Raw genomic sequence first — 22871 nt, 5'->3', positions numbered from 1 at the left:
GGGCTGCAGGGGCCTGTACACCCTCCCTAAATATTTAGCAGGCCGTGACCCGGGCCCCGCACAAAGCAAACCTGCGCATTTCATAATATGTTATGGCCCAGGGGAAGGGGTAACCCTACACTACTTAAAACACAGAGATATGTCACATACCACTCCGTCAAATAACCTATTTAATAAGCTGTTTAATGAAGCGATTCTGTCCGTTTATAGAGTAACCCAATACCTTCTCCAGAGCAGAGATACAGAGCGTAGGCGCTGATGTGGCATGTGAACTCACGGAGAGTAATATGGTTGTTGAAATCGTTGCTTCTGTGCACATCTACTGTAAGTTAATTCGTAACGTGGAAAGATATAGAACAGAAAAGAGGGGGTCAGGAATTGTTAGATCTTGTGCACTGACAGGTACACAAGTAAAGACGGCCGACCATTTGATGTCATGTCCACAAAACCAAGTCCTATTGTCTTCAAGTCAATACAATCAAACCTTTTGAACACACAAAGCAATACGTCTCGTTTTTCCTGCCCTTCACAGTTCACACTCCTCTTCTTGCCTTAAAAAGAAGATATTTTTCTTCTTGGCACCACATGATGAGAGCTGATTGTGGATCTGCTGAGATCCATTTGGGTATAACACGTACTCGCACACAGACTCGATAGCCGTGGCATCTGGACCCTGCTCTACCCGATTAAACTGGGAACGGAGTGGACCCTTAAAGTCTGAACTGACCTACGAACGAACCAGCCGGCTGATCATTCCCTCACCGAACCTGTCGCTCTCACAAGCAAGAAGGACTAAAAACTGGAGACAAACAACAGAAAACAACTGAAGTTGAGAAAAAAACGTCAAGGCTAGAGATTAAATGAGAGCAGGGGAGTGAAAGGAAGGGAGATGCCCTTTAGGGCAAAAGAGAGAAGATAGTGAAGTGGAAGGTATGGAGAGGTTTTACACCCCAGCACTTCTCTACCTCTTGTGCAGCCTGATAAAGACAGCAATGCATTGTGGGAGACAGGAAGAGAGGGGAATCTCTCTGATAACAACGAAAAACAACAAAAGACAGACTGCACGTCAAAAGACTGACGCATGAGCAAACGCACACACACACACACACACACACACACACACACACACACACACACACGCGTGCATCCACAGGCATACACAAACACACAACCATAATGTTGCTCTATCAGGTATCCCAGAGTGTTTTCAGTTTGAGGACGCCACACCCAAACACATCACACACCAGCTTGGATAACATGTCAGTCTTGTAGCAACTTGAGGCAACATGAGGCAACATGAGACACCTAACTCACTAAAAACAACACCTGTCGGCTTATTTGTGATATTTTAATGTTATTTGAAGGAAGTAAAAACTCATATCGGACTCCGCTGCAGACTTTAATGGGCATTTTTTTTAGAAGGAAAGTCAATTAGTTTAAGTCCAGTTTGTGCTAAAAGTGAACTGCAGGTATCCTGTATATACGTCTGTCATGGAATTTTGTATTAAATCACAGAAAGTATTTGTTTAAAACGCTATCAAAGTACGAGGAGGGTGTGGAGTTACATTTTCCATTGCGTCCGTCGGTAGTCGACCCCTTTTGTGAAGACAAACACTGAGTCTGTTTGCCGTTGCTTTTGCATAAAAATGGCGAAACAATTTGGCTCAGACACTGTTTGAAAATCATTCTTTAAGTTTGTGTTCACTTTGTTTGAGTGCCAGATGGGCTGAGAAAGCCCAGGCAGCAGAGCTTAGGCTGAGGAATGTAGAGTTAGACAGAGAGGAACTCAATAAATATTACATGGAAGCAGAGTTTTAAGGGGAAATGTTTCCTTTCAGAGAGGCAAGCAAAGAGCGAGAGAAAGGAAGGTGTAAAAATAGAGACGGATGTAGCGAGAAAGCCGTTAACTCACACCCAGCCATGAATGATGCAGCCATTGCATCAGTCTGTAACAAAGTGCACCTACCCATTAAATCAAAACGAGACATATTGTCATAATAGAACCAGTCTCTCCGACTAAATCGTGTGTTATTAAAGAAACCATGTTGATCTTTGAAGACGTTTGTCTCATTAGTAACGTAACATTCATCGTGTGCTGTTTTACCTTCATGTAGATGTGCATACCGAAGCCTGCATGTGTGTTTTGAGTGGCTAGTTTTAGGGGTGTGGGCGTATGAGGTGCAGTGGGAGCCCAAAGGCTGACATCATAGCTGATGTAATTCACTGGCCGGAGCGTTGACAGTCCCTCCCAGATGCCTCACAGGCTTTAAGAGAGGACAGATGAAGTTTTCTGGAGGTTTTGAGAGCGAGAGAGTAGTTAGTGTTGGTGTGTAGCAACACTCGACATTCTTTATCGGTCAAATCCTGCATTTCTGCTTGTTTCATCTTTCATCAGATGGGTGCGGTTCACCATATTAAATACATTTCTTTGCATTGATTCATTCAACTTTGCGCACAAGTCAGTGTCAGAACTGTAAGATGTCGGTCCAAAAGAAGAACAAAGAACATCTGTTGCTCGCTTTACTTGTGCTTGGACGATTACTCAAACCGTTGTAGACAGAAAGAATACATACTTTAATACGTTAGTTTATCAAATAAAACGTCTTCACGGGGAATTTTGCAATGTTTCTCTGTCATGTCATGAGAAACGGTTATGTCACTTTAGGTTTTTCAGTCTCTGGAACTTGTGAAGGACAGTTTTTGACATTTTATAGACTAATCAATAATATTATTCAGTGCAGATGTTTTAATCAGCAATGAAATCAAGGACTGTAGCAGTCCAAGTGTGTCAAAACATCAGACAGATCCCAAGTGTGTCATGAATTGTTAGAAATGATTCACTCGAGTCTCCGTCTCTCTGCTACAGTTTTATTTCTTTTTTGGTTACAGGTGTTAACTTTTAGAGTTGAACAAATTGCAGGCTGTGCGTGCCTGTGCGTGCCTGTGTGTGTGTGTGTGTGTGTGTGTGTGTGTGTGTGTGTGTGTGTGTGTGTGTGTGTGTGTGTGTGCCTGTGTGTGTGTGTGTGTGTATTCATGTGTGTGTGGCCATGATTTCATTCCAGGATGGACTGACTCAGGCTCGGCTCGATGGACATTTGTAGCCATGTTGCCAAAACGTTCGTCATGCCTGTGGAAGGGACCTCTCCCTTCACTTAAGCTCCGTCTGGTCTCTGCCAATAAGGCTACACAGTCATCATAACACTATCCAGCGGCCTGATTCTTCCTCCTGGATTTTTGCCCATATTCCTTTTACATCCCAGCTGACAATACTCATTACAGGTTTGGTGCAAGAGATCAGAATGATTTCCTTCCCTCAGTGGAAGGTGGTGATCCCAGAGGAAAGTGTTCGAGAGGCCGAGTTTTAGATTGGAGTGCTTAAAAGGCCCTCAGTCCCTCAAGATTCATCATTGTCCAGTCAGTAGTTCAATCAGTGCAGCATATTTTATTCACTCATTTGTTATGAAGTGGCAGCTTGAAGGATACACTTCAGGGCAAGAGGGGATAGAAGAACTCTATTAGAAAGCTGTGATTTGTCAACTGCTGTCTCAGCCTCTAAACTGATCAGACAGAAAGCCTTTTTTTCATCCTGCTCAAACACAATGGGCAGACCTTAGTGTTTCTGGTAGTAGAAGCAACCTCAACGACGTTTTAGCTATCCAAATAAGTAAGTTCTGCCTGAACACAACATGGGCAGATCAGCTGATGGCAAGCTAATGAGAAATCTCATCTGTCATCTGACTGCACTCGCCAAAACACTGATGGCCAATCGTCCCATATACTGTTGAACGGTCTTCACCCAGACGTCACACAGTAACGCTCACTTTGCCTCGAAACGTACCAACCATACACCTCCCCTCGGCCTCAGACTGCATAAGTGTGTATGTCATTAATTTAACATCAATTCACTTGTGTTTTGCTCTACAGCTTATTATTGTAGCTGTTATTATTCAACTTTAACAGCATAATAACACATATTGTGATACGTTTGAACAGAGCCCTACCACCAACAACACTTGTACTGTTGTTTCTGGTCTTACAAGACAAGCTTGCATCTCTGTGAGGTTAAACTTGGGCTGCTTTGAGCTAAATGCTAACGTCAGAATGCTAATATATGTTATCGTGCAGCCCTGTCGCAACCGAATCATTTAAGATAACGAAACTAAACTCAACAGTCCTTGGAGTATTAAAAGGAGTGTCCCAGGTACATTAGGGCTAAACATACAGTAATAAGGTCAAACTCATGGTAGACTCCCACCAGGGCTCTCAGACCCCCCCAGGACCCTCTCGTCTCCGCAGGCGCTCCTTTCTCATCTTTCCCGGCATCAAGGAACCTAATCTCCCTCCTCAAACCCTAACCTCCCCCAGGCACATGGTGGATTGAGAGAATGGACGAGGAATGTGACTGACCCCCCCTCTCCTCCTCCTTTAATGGCGTTATGGACCCTGTTACAGTGCAGCAAGTATCCATACACTATAATCATTCAGTTTTACCTCGAAACTAATGATCAAATCTTCTTTATATAAGTGCCAAGAATGTGTCAGTGAGGTGAGGTTTTCCACTTGTCTAATCTAAGTCTAATCTTCTTGGTGCTGGATACTTGATACTTCAGTGATCTTCCTTTATCCGCCCTGTCTGAAGTTTCCCACATTTGTTTCTGGAAAAGTCTCAAAAAGAGTCAAATTGTTGTGGAAACAAGTGGAATTGTCCTCTGACCTTTGCAAGAAAAAATGTGTTTCAACACTCAGTTGAGATGAATTGACTTGTTAAGATGAGCCATTTTTGAGTGTAGCTGAAGCATACATTAATGGATCTCTGCCAAATCCTAAGCAGAGCCATACGAGGGACTGAGGTGAGGAAGATAGATAAGCAGCCAGGAAGAGCGTGAAGGATAAGAGCAATTGTGCTCATGAAACACAGCTGGGGAACCCTCTTCTTTGGCTCAGAGACGAGATGAGCCATTTTTTGGATCGATCTGTTTCTACTATTTGATTAAAAAAAAGCCTCCATCCGGACAATACATGCAATCATTTGAAACGTGCATTTCTTTTGGATCTCAGAGAACCAGAGAACCAGCAGGTTGACAAACTGGTAATTCCTTTTCATTCGTCTCTTTGCTGTCTCGTCTCTTTGCCGTTTGTAAATGTGGACCATTTCCATGGCCTTTTCATAGCCGGGAGGGACTTCTTTAGATCCACACTTTGCCATTTACACAATTCAGTCTGTACTGGAAGACAAGACCATGCATAACAACAACAACTGGAATGCCAAATTGCAATGCAGATATTTCAGGAATGCAAGTACAACAGATGGTAAAAACTTGCTAAACATACCCCTCTGGAAGAAATGCTGCTCTTCACTTAAATGTAAAATAACAGTTTTTGTCGTGGACTGCCATCAGGACCAACAGTAACAGGAGCACACGTACTTGATCTCAAGTTTGTTTGTTTCATGTTGCGTGCAAGATAAGATTGATTTTATGGAACCAACACCTTCTCCCTCAATGCTGAACGCTGTAAACACGATTCTCCATTGTTTTCCAGCAAAACTAAACAAAAGATGTCACGAAATGCTCAAACTTGAGACGTCACATCTACGGTGTTCATCGCATCACGCTGCATCACGTTATGTGCGGAAATAATGTCAGCAAGAAAAAAAAGCGGAAGGGTTGTTGGACAGACAAGAATGGCAGAGTACAGAATGATGTGTAGATCGAGGAAACGGGAAAGAGGAAGAGGAAGAGGAAGCGCGTGATGTCAAGAAATGACTGTGTTTCCTGCCCGACATTCTTATCCATCCCTCCGTCCCACACACGGGTTAGGACGCGGCCTCAAGAGGATAGAAGAGACAGAGGGGAAAGTGGTGGACAGGGAGACGGATTAAAGACGAGTGGATTCAGGAGATAAAAACGAAGTTGTTAAAGGAGCAAAACGGAATATAAAAGTGTAAAAGAAAGGAGAGGTACTGAAAGAAAAATCTCTCTGATCTCGGCCGGTTTCACACACTCATGGCCCTCGTTTCCCTTTCCTCCAATTATTTCAACATCATCCTATCCAGTTCTTGGAAGAGTAGGAGGCGTTTTCTTCTTCGCTGTCCGATGATGTCATGTACTTCTTTACAGGCTGAGAAAAAGCCCCTCCGCCCAACCCCCCACTTGCCGGGCCATTGAAGACCCCTCCTCAAACATTCGTGAACATTCCTGAACGTTTTTTTATTTACTGAGATATGAAGGGCGTCACCGTCCCAGACACGGCGCTGGGTTATCCTGACTTGTTGACTTGTTGCAAAATACACTCTCATTCATTGATTGTTGTGATGGAAATATATTTTAGTTAAATGAGCTTTTATCGAATGAAAGAAAGAATTTTAAAATGACTCGTTGACATTCGTTCCGTTTTATTTCCTCTTCGGCAGCTTCGAGGTTACATTTCCACTCGGTCTAACAGCATCATAATGCAATTCATGTATCAGCTGGTTTTAGCTCTTAATTTAAGCTATATGATGGTTACATTGAGTGAAATAATCAATTAACTGTTAAATGAGTTCTTAAAGCAAAACTGGAAAAACTCCAGCTTCTCAAATGTGATTGTTTTATTGTTTTCTTCGTCTCATATGGTTGTGAATTGAATATCTTTGGGCATTTAGGCTGTTGATCAGACAAAAGAAGACATGTCACAATGGCTTCTGGGAACGTTTTATGAAAAGTTAGCTGCAGCCCTACTTGAATTTGAAATAAAGTTCCAGTTTGAAATGATCCTGGCCACAGCGGGTTTGTAAGGTTGAAAGATAAAGATTTTTTAAATAAAATGCCAGCCTTGTCCTCTAACTTCCCGTTGAACCATATGGACGTCTTTCCCATATGGGCTCAGTGTAGCCTCAAGCTGAGCCTAAATTAAAACGTTTCAGTATGTATGGAAGTCCAGGAATGCGACTGAGTCATATGAAGGAAGTTGGGAGGGAAAGGAAGATGTGGGCCGACCCAACTGCGGTACTCTCATCAAACTCTGAATTCCCTTTGGTCTGACTCACTGTTCACTCAGCATAACATAAAGTACTGTCATATTGGTCTTCATGTAGTATAGTACACATCGTGAAATACCCACCAGATGAGTCACGCAACAACAGAAAGCCTCACTGGTGTGTCAGAATGACTGTGATCAAATGAAAGGGTCTTTGGTGAGATTTCACTCTTAACTTACCGAGTAATGCTTGGATGCATTTTAAATTCTATATTATAACATTGAGCATCTAAGGCCAGAGAAAAATGACAATATGCCAGTCATGCACAGTACAGTTGGCTCTTTGCAAAAGAAAAGCAAATGTTTATCCGTAATGTTATGAAGATTCACTTGATTATCCTCTGGAACTTTATACTGAAGATATTATATGTCATTAGATCTGTAGCTGTTTTCTTTCCTTCCCCCCCCTCAACTCCTCAGTTCTCACCCCTGCCAGCTCAGATAAAAACTGTGACGCCTTCCATTCATGGGAATAGATCTCGGTATCAACGGCTCTCTCAATTCAATGGCTCTGAAGAAACTCACAGGAAGTGGTTTCTAGTAAAGAAAAAAATGCGGCGATTGGTTTCACCCACGTTTTGTCCCAGAGCTTGTCTTTGTTGTCTGTTTGCACCTAAGAAATGGAGAAATTAGGCAGTTAAAGAGTTTCAGGAAAAACACAAACTAAGAAAATGATTTCAAAGACACTAGACATGCTGCTGGTTGTCTTGTTGTTTGCAAAAGAACAGACGGTACTTGATTACTGTTGTTATCACCCGTTTGGGAGCCTTCTGGATGGAATTCACACATTCTTCTGGGACAATGCTGAAGTGTGACAGATCTGATTATGCTGGTATTTACCTGAGGATTTATCTGCATTCCTTCTAGTCTCCCCCCCCCCCCACCCCCAGACAAAAGCTGAATTAAATGTGTCTGCATTGGAGTAATTGAGAGAGGCCTATTAACATTCAGGGGCAGGCGGCAACTCAATGGCACCCCCGTCCATGTTGGGTTGAGGTCCTGGGTATGAACTTTGCCTTTAAAAAGGTATATATTTGGAGAGTTTTGGGACTATAAAGTGAAGTAACAATTACTATGTTTTAAATTTCATTTTAAATCATTTGGGATTGCTAACTCAATTGGTCAAAAACCCAACCATTCTAAAAATCTAAAATTCCAAAGAAGCATCCTGAAATCCCCTCTGGTTTGCCTCTGTCAACATTCCTCCATGACTAGTGGCATGTGCCATGAGATACGGGCGGAGCGTGGTTGCCTCCCGAAAAGGGCGAGTACAGGGGGACAGGGGTGCGGTGGCTGCTTAAGACTGTTTTCAGTTGGTATTTCTTTTAACAGTCAGTGAGAAACTGCCATTTGAGGACACACATGGGCTTTAAAGGCCAGGGAAGGAGAATGTAGCAACAATGTGCATGATAGCGTTGGAATTGATGGGGTTATGTGGAGCTTGTAGAGTAGTTGATGTGGAGGGATGGTTGGCAAATGCTTTCTAGAGAAATCACATGATGAGCTACAGTCATCCCGGCTGGACAGTGAGGTCTGAGGGGGGTGAGGGGAGGAGGAGGGGGGAGGGGGCTCATTCAGAACAGCTGAAGAAAGGAGAGGGAGGTGGGAGGAAGAGGGAGGCAGGGGTGGTCCTAGCATGACATGTGTGTCAGTCTGTTGAAATGTGTGTGGATTCCTCTCTTCTGTTCATACTGGCTGAGAAGCGCTGGAAGAGAGAGAGAGACACACACAGCTTCTGCCCTCAGACTGAGTTAACTAGTGAAGACGGAGCCAAGAAGCAAATCTTACAGACTTAACCGAGTGAAGGAAAACAAGAGAGAGACAGATTCTAGAAATACATTTTTAGATATCTTCAAATTTTAAATCCTTTTTTTTTTTATTTTTGTAAGTTTTTGAAGAAAGAATTTTTGGACTTTTACCAATGCTTGGAACAATAACTCTAACGGGTAAGAAAAATCATTCAATATGGTCTCATTAGTTGTATTTTTTAACAATTTAGAGTTTGTTGATGATGAAATAATGACTGCTTCGCTTTAAAGTGCCACTTTGATTTATTTAGTTGAAACTAGTAATTCAGGATATGTCAAAGCATTGGTTTCTCCTCACGAGTGAGTGTGGCTGAGGGCATTGTTGTGCTGAGGGTGTGGTTAGTTAGCATTGTGGTTTGTAGATGTCCTGGCTTGGTGGTGGGTGATGGTTTTGCTTTGGCTGTAGAAAGTAAAATAATGCTTGAATGCTGTACTTTTCTTATTTTATCATCTTTTATTTGACCCTGTTATGAGCTTTTATGTGGTAAAAACCTGTTTATCTACCGTACTAAGAGACATCACAGTGTACCTCTGGCCAAAGCCAAGTGCTGAGTGCCCTGAAGTGCATGAAGATGCATTTTGAAAGCCTGCTTTTAGCTCACATCGCTGTCTGAGCCAGCTCCTTGTGTCCCGTCATGTGAAGCATTTCATGAGAGAGTGGGATCCTAATTCCCAGTGGGGTTATTCTGCAGCTTAGCCACAAAGGGTAGGGAGGGAGGAAAAGGGGGCGTATGAAATGAATTGCATGCCAAGACCAATTCTTCTTAAGTTCATAATTGGGAGTGATGGTTCAAATTGAGTAATGTTGTAATGTTTTGCTTTGTGGAGACCTCAGGTTTTGGTTTCTGCACATAAATGGAAAACCAAAGCACTGATATGAAGTGATATATATATCCATGTTTACTTGGTTTTGCTGTGGGCTTATTCACATCAGACTTGTACTTGATGTTAATGAGATGAATTGTGCTACAGCGGGTGTTGTTAGTGCTGTTGATGTGTCGGGTTCTGCAGATCCCCGGAGAGACTTTGACCACACCTTTGATACAGACAGAGAGAGAGCGAGCGCTAGTATCGTGTCTGTTGGGGGATGGTGTGGGGAGGCTCCTTGCCCTCTTTTTAACTGACTTCTTTTGTTTAAAGGGCTCCTGCTCCAGACTGATAATTACAATAACGATTTGCATATATTTGGCAAAGTTTGTCTAAAAAGAATAGCTGGCATTCAGCTTCACAACTGCCCCCCCCCCTCCCCAAACAACACATAGTGTTGAAACAGCCACAACAGAAACATCTGATCTCACTGGAGACTGGAGTCGGTTTCAATAGTTTTTATTTGGTTGGGGGGGCTGTGGCGATGATATTTAATATGAGAGCATCATCTTACCACATGCTCTCACACTCACACATGAACAAAGCTTGTCTCCAACGGGGATAAGTATTTCAACTATGAATGTGTGTTCCAGAGATATGTAACACCCTCTAATGTGAATACGGACCCAAGGGCAGAGACCCTGCCCCCCCACAACGCCATCCCTTCATCTCTTAACTGTCCCCTCCTCACCCTCTGTAGCCTCACCCCTCACACTCACACTCACATTCTTTCTGGTACAGTCGTTATTCATATCACCCAACCTCCTCCACCACACATTAACCGCCCCCCCCCCCCCCCCCCACCACAAACCAAATCAATCTTGGGATATTAACAGTTGTGTGCCTGTAAAAAAAAGAAAAACTTGGTGGAAAACAAAGATCAAAAAGACAGGAGAGATGCCAGTAGTCTGTTAAATCAACATGGTTCCTGTTTTATTATCCATGTGGATACACAGGGCCTCGTCTGGCTTTCTAACAGTCGGACCCCTCCTACACACACACACGTCTTCATTCAACAGCTCTTTACTGCACCAGAACGTCATTGAAAACAGCTTCGAGGTGCTGGTTTGATTATGTACACTCACATGAATTTGCTGTTTATGCATAATTGAGCTGAATTTATTTTTGTACTCAGGTTTCATATGACACGGACATAGACTGGTGTTTGTTGTTCTTCTGGTTATACTTTCTTGCTTAACAACCGTGTGACGGGACCTTGAAAATAGCACCTATGTGAGAGAGAGCTCACTGCCATGTGACAATGTTGTGTTTTGTAAATCACTCAGGCCTTTTAAATTCCAGTTAACATTATTTTGGTAAGGTCAGCAAACTTCTCCCAAGCTGTCTTGATAATAGAAAAGTTGACCACCCCCCTTCCTTTATTTTCAGAGGCCAGAGAGGGTTAGAATTCTATTGTGTTTGCATGAGTGTGAGCCTTGGGATGGGGGTGGGTCCCCATCCATCCTGCTGTTGTGGAATTTGGGTCAAGGAGATTGGGACTTTTTTTTTATTTTAAGGAGGGGTAGTAGTAGAGGCCTCTACTGTTTGGTTTGAATCCTACATGGGCACAGTCGAGACACAGTCAAACCGAGAAAACCCCAATAACATTCCTGAAGTCCCCTGGTATTTAAGTTCAGATTATGTTTAGAGCATCCTAAAATAATTTCCCCAAACACAGAGTGAACAGCATAGCTCACATTCCACTCAAGTCAAATCTATACATAAGACATGGGCGTGCCCTCACTAACAACATTAGGGTTTTGAAAGCATGTGTTGATTTTATCATACACATTTAGGGTGAAACGCTGCTGTGTTTGCTGAGGTTTTACCTCATTTCTAGAAATAATATTTTTTTTATTTGAAAGTAAAACATATTCTAGGAATACAGTGCTACTGAGTGAAGCGTCATGCCTATAATTTAGGAAACGGATGTTGACAGATGTGGGCGCAAAGTTTTACATTTTTGTGGACGACAAGAACCACGAGTCATCTTGGACAGATTTATTTAAAATCTTTATCCAATTTTCATAGCAGATATCATGTTAAAAATGGGAGATGGAATCAAATACCTTGTTTTTTACATATCATTTTTGTGAAGGTGGTACTTCCCACAGTCCTGCATGGTTTTAGGGAGTGCATGTGCATCTTTGTGTTTCCCAGTGTGTGTAATCGGGTAAGCTGACAGCCAGGCATTGAAAGTCCTGGGAATTTGTTTTTAGCTTGAAACACTGGCAGGTCGTAATCCCCCTACGCCCTCCTCTGTCAAAACACAGACACACATGGCAGGCAGACGTCTTGTGGATGTGTCACATGTGTGTATTTGTCTCTTATCTCAGCTGATAATACAACATTTGTCTTTGATTTGTACAACTACTTGGGAATTACCCACAGTAATGGTGGTTGCCAGGTTGTGTTATAGCTCTGCTCACATGTTTTGGTTCAATAGTCCACACATTTCCTAAAGCATTTCTCTCATTGTGTAACATTTTCTATGGAACTCCCTTTGGGGACTTCTGTTTTATTTGTTTCAATGTCTTATTTTTCGGCGTGTTTACATAGCACAGGATTAGCTGGGAAAAATTACAAATCTAATTGTATAATAATCAATTGAGTCCTCAAATGCTTACTAAAATCTGCTCAGGGGGTTAGGATCACAGCAAATCCTTTCTATACAACGTCTCTCCTCCATTAGTCATGACATCAATATTTTTTATTGAACACAGATTGATGTCGTAATCATTACCCAAATATGATAAATTGCAAGTTACAAATCATAGCTCTGGCCAAAGCATTTTTATGTGAATAATGTGATCTTTCTGTAACACAGTAGGAGCTGTAATAGAAAACTCATCAATATCTTCATCAAACTTCATCAAATACTTTTTTTTGTCATTTCAGTTGGCCAGCCTGATGGTGTGGCTCAGAAGGAGGAGACTCCTGAGACGATGGACACCATCCAGGGTGAAGTGGCTCCCCAAGTGAACGGCGAGAAAGTGGAGAAAGAGTCTCCTGATGCCAATGACATCTCAGCTGTTGAGGAAAAAGCAGCAGAGGAGAAACCCGAGGATGCCAGTGAAGTGGGCTTCAAGAAGATCTTCCGCTTTGTGGGCTTTAAGTTTACACTGAAGAAGGACAAAAGTGAGGAGAAAGATCCTGTGAAGCTACTGACAGTCAAAGATAAAGAGGAAGGAGAGGAGGTTGGTGTGACTGATGAACCTACAAAGGAGGAAGAGGCTGCCACTGCAGAGGAGAAGAGCTCGACTGAAGAAAAGGAGGCCGATACAGAGGCATCTACTGCTGAGGCAGACAAAGCTGAAACCACTGACGCCCCAGCTGATGACACAGCCGCTGAAGCTACTGATGAAGGAGCTGAGAAGGAAGGAGAGACCACCCTGTCGCCCTTCAGGAAGCTCTTCAGTGGAGGACTTTTCTCTAACCTGAGAAAAAAAGCCAGCATCCGGAAGACAAAAGAGGAAGAAGACAAGGAGGCAGCTGTTGAGGAGGAGACAGCTAAGACAGAAGACGCTGCTGCTGCTGCGGAAGAAAAGGAGGAGAAAGATGACGTTGACCAAGAAACTAAGGAGGAGGCACCAACTACTCCAGAGGAAGTGAAATCAGAGAGTACTCCAGAGGTCACTGTTGAAACCCCTGCTGCAGCTACTACTGATGAGACCAAACCAGAAGAGGAAAAAGCAGAACCTAGTGCAGAAGAGGAGAAGGCTCCGGCAGAGGTGACTACTGAGGCTGAGCTTCTATCATCACAAGAGAAGGCCAAGCCCCAGGGAAGCCCCCTGAAGAAGCTTTTCACTGGAGCTGGCTTAAAGAAGCTCTCAACTAAGAAACAGAAGGCCAAGAAAGACACTGAGGCGAAGCTCACTGAGACTGGGGAGCAGGCGGCTGAGCAGCTTCAGTCCTCCACTGAGTCGGCAGAGAATCCAAAAGCTGACAGTGGGCCCTCATCTCCCGAGGAGTCGGGAGAGCATGTTATTGCTGTGGAGGTGACCCAGAATGAGTCGAGCCAGGAGACTGATGGTGAAGTTGCTTCTGATGGAGAGAAGAAAAAAGAGGGCATCATTGCCTGGTCCTCCTTCAAGAAACTAGTCACACCCAAGAAGCGTGTAAAAAGGTCTTCTGAGAGCGAAGATGAAGCCACAGGTGAAAAACCAGCAAAGTCCGCCACCCTGTCCTCTTCTGAGAGTGCCCCGTTAGCAGATAAGAGTGTTGAGGAGGAGGCCAAGGAGGATAAGCCAACTGAGGAGGAACCAAAGACTGAAAACACTGAGAAACTGGTCAGCAGCACAGAGGAGCCCAAAAAGAAAATGGACACTTCTGTCTCCTGGGAGGCTCTAATGTGTATGGGTGGACCCAAAAAGAGGACTAGGAAGACCTCTGATTCTGACGATGAGGAGACCAAGGTTGAAGAGGAATCGACAGCAGCTGCGTTAGAAGGGGAGCAAGTGGGCAAAACTGAGGCTGCCATTGTCAGTTCCCAAAACACTGACAGTGATGGAGAAGTTGTTTCCTCCCCTGAACCTTTAAACCCCCCTCCTGAGAGAGAGTCCACCTGGGACACACTGAAACGCATGGTTATGCCAAAGAATAAGGCCAAAATTGAGGAAAAGCCTGAGGAGACTATAGAACAAGTCCAGTCAGACAGTGAGGCACCAAAAGATGAGTCGTCATTCTCTTTGAGGAAGCTCTTCCCCGGACGCAAAAAGAAGAAGGCTGAAAAACAAGCCTCCACTGAACAGGGTGAGGAGGACTCTGACACCCCAGCTGTGGTTCCTCTCTCAGAGTATGAAGACCAGGTTGAAGCTGAACAGAAAGCCCCAGAAGAACCTGCTGAAGTCCAGATCAAAGTATCCACTGAAGATAGATCCCCGTCATGGATCCCAGCCCCTGTTGAAGATGGTGACGATAAACATGATCAGCTGAGTGACATTCCAGAGGAGGCGGAGAATGCTGCCACACCAAAGTCTGTCGATACTGACATCGCCGAGGATGAAGCTGAGGACAAGGATAATCTGTCTCTTGAAGTTCCCAAACGCACAGGGCCGAGACTGTCCCTGGCCGAGGTAAAGCCTGTTCCTCAAGCTCCATCAGCAGAAACTACTCCTGTTCTTCAGCAACCCAAGCCGGAGAGCGCACAGGAGGTTATGGAGGGCATACAGGCAGAAATTAGTGAAATTCCACCCCAGACAAATGTGATTGTTGAAGATGTACCAGTAGAAGTCGTTTCTGCTAAAACAGAGTATGAACCACCAACTGAGAATGCAGAGTCAAAGACACATGCCGTCCTGGAGCCACATGCTCGTGATGCTTTGGAGAAACCTGTGATGCCCATCGTAGAGTCTTTGGCCGTGGTCCGTGATGTTGTAGTCACACAGACGTCTGTAGAAGAGAAGTCAGCAATTACAGAGGAAGCCATCATTACAGAAACTGCCATGTTCAATGCCGAAGTGCACCGAGTAGACACCACCGAGCTTGAGCCTGTTGTTGAAAGTTCACAGGGTGAATTGACAGCCATTGAAGCACTCAGTGAGAGCCATGAACCCGAGATTGAGATGGTTGGAATTGTCAGCACTGTTCAGGAGGAGTCTGAAATCATTCAGCCTACCACCATGAGCGAGAACTCTCCTCGGGACGTCATGAGAGGTGATCCCATTACACCAACACTAGAAACAGCTGTTTGCACACAGAGCGTAGAAGTCACTGAGCCATCTGTAGAAACAAAGGAAGTGAAAATGGATGTGGAGCAGCTTGCTGCCATCGAACAAAATATCGCAAAAGAGGTAGTTGAGTCTGTGACTGCAGAGAGAGTCTCCGCCATAGGTGAAATCACAAAGACCACCATCACAAAGGAGACTGAGCCAACCATCCCTGTAGCTGTACCAAGTGACGCGGTTGTTATCTCCGAAACAGTGGTCCTTGTGGCACCAGTCAGTGTGGCAGCATCAGACATGGTTGCCATGGAAAGTACACCAGAGGCAGTCGGCGATGATTCAATCCAGGTGCAGGAAACCAAGGAGGAGGGTGAAGTTGAAGAGACTGTGGAGGCCACGACCGCTCAAACAGCAGCGTCAGAGATCAGTGAGGTCACTGAGCAGTCCAGCAAGGATATGGAGGAAATCCAGGTGGACGTCCAGCAGACCAGTGAAATTGAGGCTCAGAGCATCGTCATTGCCCAGGCTGTCATTCAGGACGCTATGGATAAAGTTTCAGAAGACGCGTCTGAGTCGAAAAAGCCCACCACCCCTACACCAGTCCAGGGTGTAGCAACAATAGAGGAAAAGATTGAGATCACCCCTGTTATCTCTGACACCCCTGTTGCTGGTGTCTGCGAACAACAGGCATCAAAGTCACCTCAGCTGCTCCATGTTTCCATGGAGGTCATTGACCCAATCCAAATGGAGGTTACAGAGAGCCTTGATGCCTCTGTAGAGGAGAATAAATCAGCGGAAGGATTGCTGAAAGCTGTGGAGGTAAAAGTAAGTGAAGTAGAGGAAGAAGTTGTAGAGATAAAGGCAGAGAGTCAGACAGGTGAGGAGCTTGAAGAGGTAAAGGAGGAGCAGAGCAAAGAAGACGCAGAGGTCCAGGAACCAGATGTAGAAGAAGCAGCTGAGGAAGTGGAACCACAATCGGAGGAATCAAAGTCAGAGGCCCCTTCAGAGCAGAACAAAGAGAAAGTGCTTGAGATTCACATGCCAATCCAAGTGGTCCTGCAGACAGCGCAGGTGTTTGAGGAGCCGTCAGTGGAAGAAGAGGCGGCGGAACAGTTTGATTGCAACAGTTCTGTGGCTGAAGACACCGACATAAAGGCTAAGAGGGTTTCAACTGAAAGCAAACTCTCAACGCTGTCAGAAGAACCCCGAGTGACAGCAGAGGCTTCGGCTCCTGGCCAAGTCACAGAGGCAGAGACACCAGAAACACCGTCGGGAAAGTGTGCAGAAGTGATGGCGCAGGTGATCGAGGTGATCGAGGAGGCCGTGAAGGAGATTGAGCCTGTGTCCACAGAGATCACAGCAGCATCATGAGCAGGTGAGACTGATCTTACAGCATTGATCGTGAATTGTTTATGACAACAGTTTTTAATTAACAAATCAAGTAAATGAAATAAGTGATTTTTGGTATTTCAGTATTGTAAATTAGAGATGGAACAGTAAAGGATGAAAAAGGTAGTTTTTTTCAAATTCCTTTGTTGGCCTATCAAACAATCTTCTCTCAGTGGCTTTTTTGAGACATCAATGGGCCCCACTTTTATTAGGGAGTAGGGGAGGGGATTTGCCCACTGACCAGATGAAAAAGCTTTTGTTCAGGGTATGAGCAACCAGGGGACCTTTGATATCAAAGTAGGAATGCCGCCATTGACCCCTTTTTTGTAGGCCGGGGTCTTAAAAGGAAGCGGTGTGTGAGGGGCAGATGAACTTGTGCTGAAAGACTGATTATGAATCCTCCGCTCCCTCCTCCTGTTTTCCTTCTGTCACAGGCTCAGTATGGAGTCAAGAAACCATGTCGGAGTACGCATTTGTTCGATTTAATTACAAAGCCTCAAAGAGCTCAAGTGGTGTTTTTCAGTTGTTTTGATTGAATTATATCTTTACTCGGTAAATGTTTAGTCAATTTGAATGTGCAGCAATGTTTTAGTGACACACTGCTGTTATCTGATCGAACCAATGTGAAGGACGGAGAAACTGGGTGTCGTTCACTTTGATATTTATTAAGCTGTCATGCAGCTTTGCTATAGATGGATAGAAATGGGAGATAACAGCAGGAAAGAGCTGGATGAGTTAAGCAGCTTAATAGCAGCAGAGGAACAGCAGCCATTTCACCGTTTGCACATCCTGAATCAGTACATCCAACTCATGTTCTAGTCACTTTTGTCCCCACTTCTGTCCCTGGATGGATGGGAGAATGGATAATATTATATTAAAATACAGATATTTAATGATATTCTGGTCCTACAACATCACAAAGATGTTTCCAAATATAATGTCAATCTCAGATAGTTTCTTTTTGGTTTCCAGAGAGTCCGTTCTTTTTCCTAATACCTTGTTTTTGTTTCTCTCCACCTGAAGATACTGATGCCTGGGAGACACACTGTACCAGGAAGTGAGTGATGAGGGAGAGAGTGAGAGAAAGAGGCTGCTCTGTGGTAACACACTGAGACTGGGTTCCGCCCAGAAAGACGGAGTGACTGAGCAACAACAGCTCCACCTCCCCTCCCACCTGTACTCTAACCCCCATCCTGCAGCCCTGTCACCACAATGTGACGTCCCACCGCCATATCCTCATCCACTCACTCCCTCTCATACACACACACACACACACACACACACACACACACACACACACACACACACACACACACACACACACACACACACACACACACACACACACACACACACACACACACACACTTAAGCATGCCATGTGCCTCAGAAGCATCCCATCTGGCTTGTGATCGGTGTGATGTATGTTCAGTGTCCCTTTCCATAGTCCTTTCTGCATATGCCTTGAGTCTGCTACCCGGTCAAGTATCTGTTCTTATGTGTTTGTCCGTGTGTAGTAGGGAGAGTGAGATGGGGTCAGAAGGTGAAGAGATGGAGGACTATTATCTTGTATATTGTATTTATATTTGAGTATTCTTTCATTCATTTGTCTTCTTTTTTTTTCTTTTCGTTAGGACATTGTTGCCTTGATGTTTTTAAAATTCCCACATTAAGCTGTGATACGTCGGGTGTTCTTTTGAGCAACATTATGACAATAGATTTAACGGCTGACGCAACAAAACAAATGTGAGACTGTTGCATATACGTGGCCGGTGTATCACAGCTTCTAATCGTCATATCCAATGATTATTTCAAGACTCTAGCAATTGTAACTAAACCATGGTACAAGTGTGAATTCCACTGACAGTTAGCGATGACACTGACTGGAGAAAACCACAAGAGGGCAGAGAGAGTATGATGATATCCACCATACATGCTTTTGACACATTCCCTTGCCACAATGTGTTTTCACTCTGCACCCCAACAAAATACTTAATGAGCTTCATGTACAGTAGATAAGACAAACAATCACTGCCTGATAAACTGTGAAAAAGACATTGTTACACATTGTTTCATGAAATAATACAATAAATACAATTATAACACCCTCATTTGATCATGCGGCAGAGGTAATTGGTTAACAGTGACATTTGAAGGATACATTAGCCATTTTTAAACACCGGAGGAGTCAGACGGTAGAGACGTGCGTGTAAGAAACACTTACAAAGCCATTCATGTGTCACAGTGTTTAAAGGCCATGTTTCTGTGTTACTGTGTTACATACTGTATGTATTATTTGTGTCTGGCAATTTTACATTTCACACCTTCCTTACTACACTATATTTATATTTCTTGATAAAAAAAAAAAAGACAGTATGTTGATGCCCTCTGTTGCCTACAAAAAGTAGTGCACCCTTTAGTCTTCAGTTGATGGCGTCATTTTGGCATCAACTGGGTGATCAAGTATGAAAATGTTCAATCCAGTCGTATGGTACCTGCTCCTATGTCGTGTTCTTCACTCGGCATGATTGCTCAGGGTCATCAAACTGGCACTGGGTGGGGATTTAGAGAGGCACAGACACCGGCCGCATGGTGCTAGAAGTAAAGATAAACTCATTTTACATTCAATTTAAAAGCCAAATCGAGTTAAAATCAATCCGGGAGTCATGTTCTTTCCATTGCTCACAGAATAAGGCATGGGTTGCATCCAATTTAATTCCTAAGCATTTACTCAGCTGCTTTGAGTCACACATTAAACCTAAGTCACAAGATCAGAGTTTATTTTGCGAGTTCATTGGCAAAGCGGCGGATGTTTTCATGTGGAGGAATATCTAAAAACATTCCTGGGGTCCAGTTTTACCACCAAAGCAAACGTGACCATGGGCTACACTGGTATATGTTCATGTCCTACCAAATTTGGCAAACTTGCATTGTGTCAATCATTCAGATATCTTGAGAAGTAACTGTGAGTGTTTCTGTAATAGATCGAGCAGCTACGTTTCACTCAGCTTTATGACCAAACAAGGGAAAGACCAGGAAGTACGGACCCCTGTTAGGTCACCACTTCCCTTTACGTTGACTCTAGAGAACGTGTCACATCAATTCATGCTTTATGTAAAATATAAATGATTAAAAAAAGACAGTGAGCTAAAGACTTTTGCTGTTGTTCATGTAAAGCATTTAGTTGGGGCACCCGCCCACTTCAGCCTGCTTTTTTGTAACACTCTTAACTGTGAACCTGTTAACATTTGTACAGATTGTATACCTACTGTATGTACCTAAAATCATATTGTTATATTAACCAATAACCTGCAGCCATTTAGCATAATATTCATGTAGCATGGTCTTAATGATCTTTTATATTTTGCAAGCTGTTAATAGTGAGGATAGAGAAACTTGTCTATATTTCATTCAATAAAGGTATAGAAAATTTGGTGTGTGCCTTGTATTCATCCCTGAATAATTCATAAACAATCACTAAAAAGACATTAATAACCACTGGGGCTAAAGATATAACTTAAGGCTGACCCATGACCCCACACAGCAGTGTTAAGAAATGGTTTATAACATGCTGCAATGTATTTGTCAACGACTATAAATCCTCTTGTGGAGCACCAGAAAGTGGAGGCTGGATAAACAGACAATGAATGACAACATAGTAAAACAGGTGTAACAATATAAAATACATCTGCATGGCGGAAGTTGCAATTGTTGGCAAATACACTTAAATATTCACTTGTTTTCTGCCTGCAGTTATATTACAGTATATTATATTATATTAACCATGTATTATATTAACCATGAGTTCATTAAATGAATGGATGGACAAAAGCTAATCTCCTGAAGCTGTTTTGTTGAGGTAAAGCCGAGAGAAAAACACCCACAATTATATATAAAAAAAAACATGTCTTTATTGTTCATTCTTCATTGAAAAAAAAAAAAATTGTTTATACAGAAAATTACTCACATTCCTGAGAACACATATTGAAGAGAGATGGGCATTGGGAGTAGGATCATCGGTTTGAAATGAAATAATTGCTTTTATAAACAGTGGACAGAAAAGACAATGACTAACTTCTCATCTTCCTGAGATACGGAGATGTTTCAACACCCACATACACGAACCGATGTGTTACAAGACTGGTGTGGCAGAAGAACAGTTGCAACTTGAAATGAGGAAGGATTTCGACTTTTCATAAAGCTGTGCATATTTCTGTGCATCGATTATAAGCTCTGAGAAATGAACGTCAGTAGTACATTTCAGTTGCCTCAAAAACAAAAAAACATGGGAGACAATAAAGAATCCTTCCATTCGTCAAAACCTCACACGTGGGACAATAAATTCACCGGCATTTGTGAGGTTTTTTTCTTCTTTTTTTTAACCAAAATGTGATGGCATATTAATTTATGGCAAATATGGTCATATGATTGGAAACCACATCACAGAAATACTCGTGAAGATATTACTTCAAATTGGACAGCCGTCTCTCTAGACCTGAGTAGACAAATAAGAAAAACAGCTCCACCTAGCTAATCACTGGGCTCATTGCATCAAAGCAGGATTCAAAGTACAACAACCCCACTTAAACCAAATTAGAACTGGGCCTCATCCTCTCTGGCACACACCTGCACTTGAGGCTGTGTGGAATAGGGTCAAAAGAAAAACATATGCATGTCAAACACACTAGGGATCGGCATTTCTTTTGTATATGTTCAGAAAAAAAGACTAAAAATATGAAAACTCGTCAATAAATCCAACAAAGACTACATTGAACAATACGTTCTACAACATCCACGAATGAGCTTCTGTGTGGCTTCATTAAAAACTCTGCTTTCAAAAACTATTGCAAATTATCATATTATTCGTCCTTTGAATTGTTGAATTGGTCTCTGCTGTGTCAGCTCGAAACTTAGAAGACAAATGTCAGACTAAGAAATCTATTTGGTGTTTTTTTTGCAGTCTGGTGGGCTGGTTAGTATTTGCAGCAAAAAAAGGCAACGTTGTTGCAATAACATTAAGATGCAGAATTTATTTTCCACTATGAGAAACAATAACAATATTAAGACAGTTTTACAAGCCTCCCTAAAATATCATTCATATTAATATTCAGGCTGTAAAGTGAAAAACAAAAAAACAAACAGAAACAACTGAACTGAAGACAGTGATACTTTGAATAAACCTGACCATTAATTGAGAATTCTGTTCCTGCACAACCTGTATTATGCTTCTGTTACACTTGCCATGTTTCAGTATAACAAATCATACGACTGCTTCACATTGACTCAACATGGAACAAAAATGATGCCACTTTTAGTTTCGGGAGTCATCAGTAGTCCTTAGAAAGTTGCTGTAATCCCAAACAATGGACGTCCTTCTAAGTTACAATTACTGGCATCTTTCATATCCACATAACACACGCGTGTCCAGACAGTGGAGTATATAGAGGAATCACCCTGTCATTTCGTATTAAAGCTAACTGTCCCTGCGTCACACCTGCCTGAGTTCACATGATCTCCACACTGACACGTGGAGCATTCTTATTCCAGCACATCTGCATCACAGAAGTTTCAACATGTGCGCCTGCGTTGGTTTCTCCCACAATGTTTTCTATAAATGAATACTGTTGCAACTACTACTTCCTTTTCTGATTTGTTGAAGAACATGCTTTTGAAAATGTTTCCCTTTCCACAAAATGAATAAGGTTAGCAATAAGCACAAATTTGGCAAGGGGAAGAGAGATATTTTTTTGTTATTCTAACCTATTTTAGCCTATTTCTTCAAGAAATGACCACGCCCATTCCTTATACATAACATTTTACTAAACCAAATGTAATCCTAGTTTGTAAGCTATTTGTCGACTAATATACATAAACCTTTGCAATATAAAGAAATCTTTGAAAATATATTGTATTTAAAACTAGAAAAGCATGTCGAGCAAACACTAAGGGCTTTTAGGAGCGGATTGAAGCAAAGTATATAAAGACAACATGTACAACACTGTATAGGACAGCCTCCAATCAAGGTGTGTGTGAATAAACACGCTGCTCCTTCAGTCAGCAACAAATACAACAGAAGTCAAAATAAAAAAATAGAATGAAAAGGGGCACACCTGTAAACACAATGAAC

The 22871-nt window shown here is 42.8% G+C and overlaps 1 protein-coding gene across 3 annotated transcripts in view; it reads left to right on the top strand.

Moving 5' to 3' along the window:
• akap12b (A kinase (PRKA) anchor protein 12b) overlaps positions 1-20177 on the top strand; it is a 38740-nt gene extending 18563 nt beyond the window's left edge. For 2 of the 3 annotated variants that reach the window (XM_079291364.1, XM_079291366.1), the window contains 2 exons: positions 12591-16730; positions 17768-20177. In XM_079291364.1, coding sequence (XP_079147490.1) covers positions 12591-16726 — 4136 coding nt within the window. In that variant the 3' untranslated portion in view covers positions 16727-16730; positions 17768-20177. Of the gene's footprint in view, positions 1-8723; positions 8964-12590; positions 16731-17767 lie in introns of those variants that run through there. The other variant, XM_079291365.1, reaches the window with a different exon arrangement.
• The last annotated feature ends 2694 nt before the right edge of the window (positions 20178-22871 follow it).

The sequence above is a fragment of the Melanostigma gelatinosum genome (genome assembly GCF_949748355.1).
Source record: "Melanostigma gelatinosum genome assembly, chromosome: 19".
NCBI lineage: Eukaryota > Metazoa > Chordata > Actinopteri > Perciformes > Zoarcidae > Melanostigma > Melanostigma gelatinosum.
Note: the sequence above shows the minus strand (reverse complement) of the source record. Positions and strands in the feature narration are given on the sequence as shown.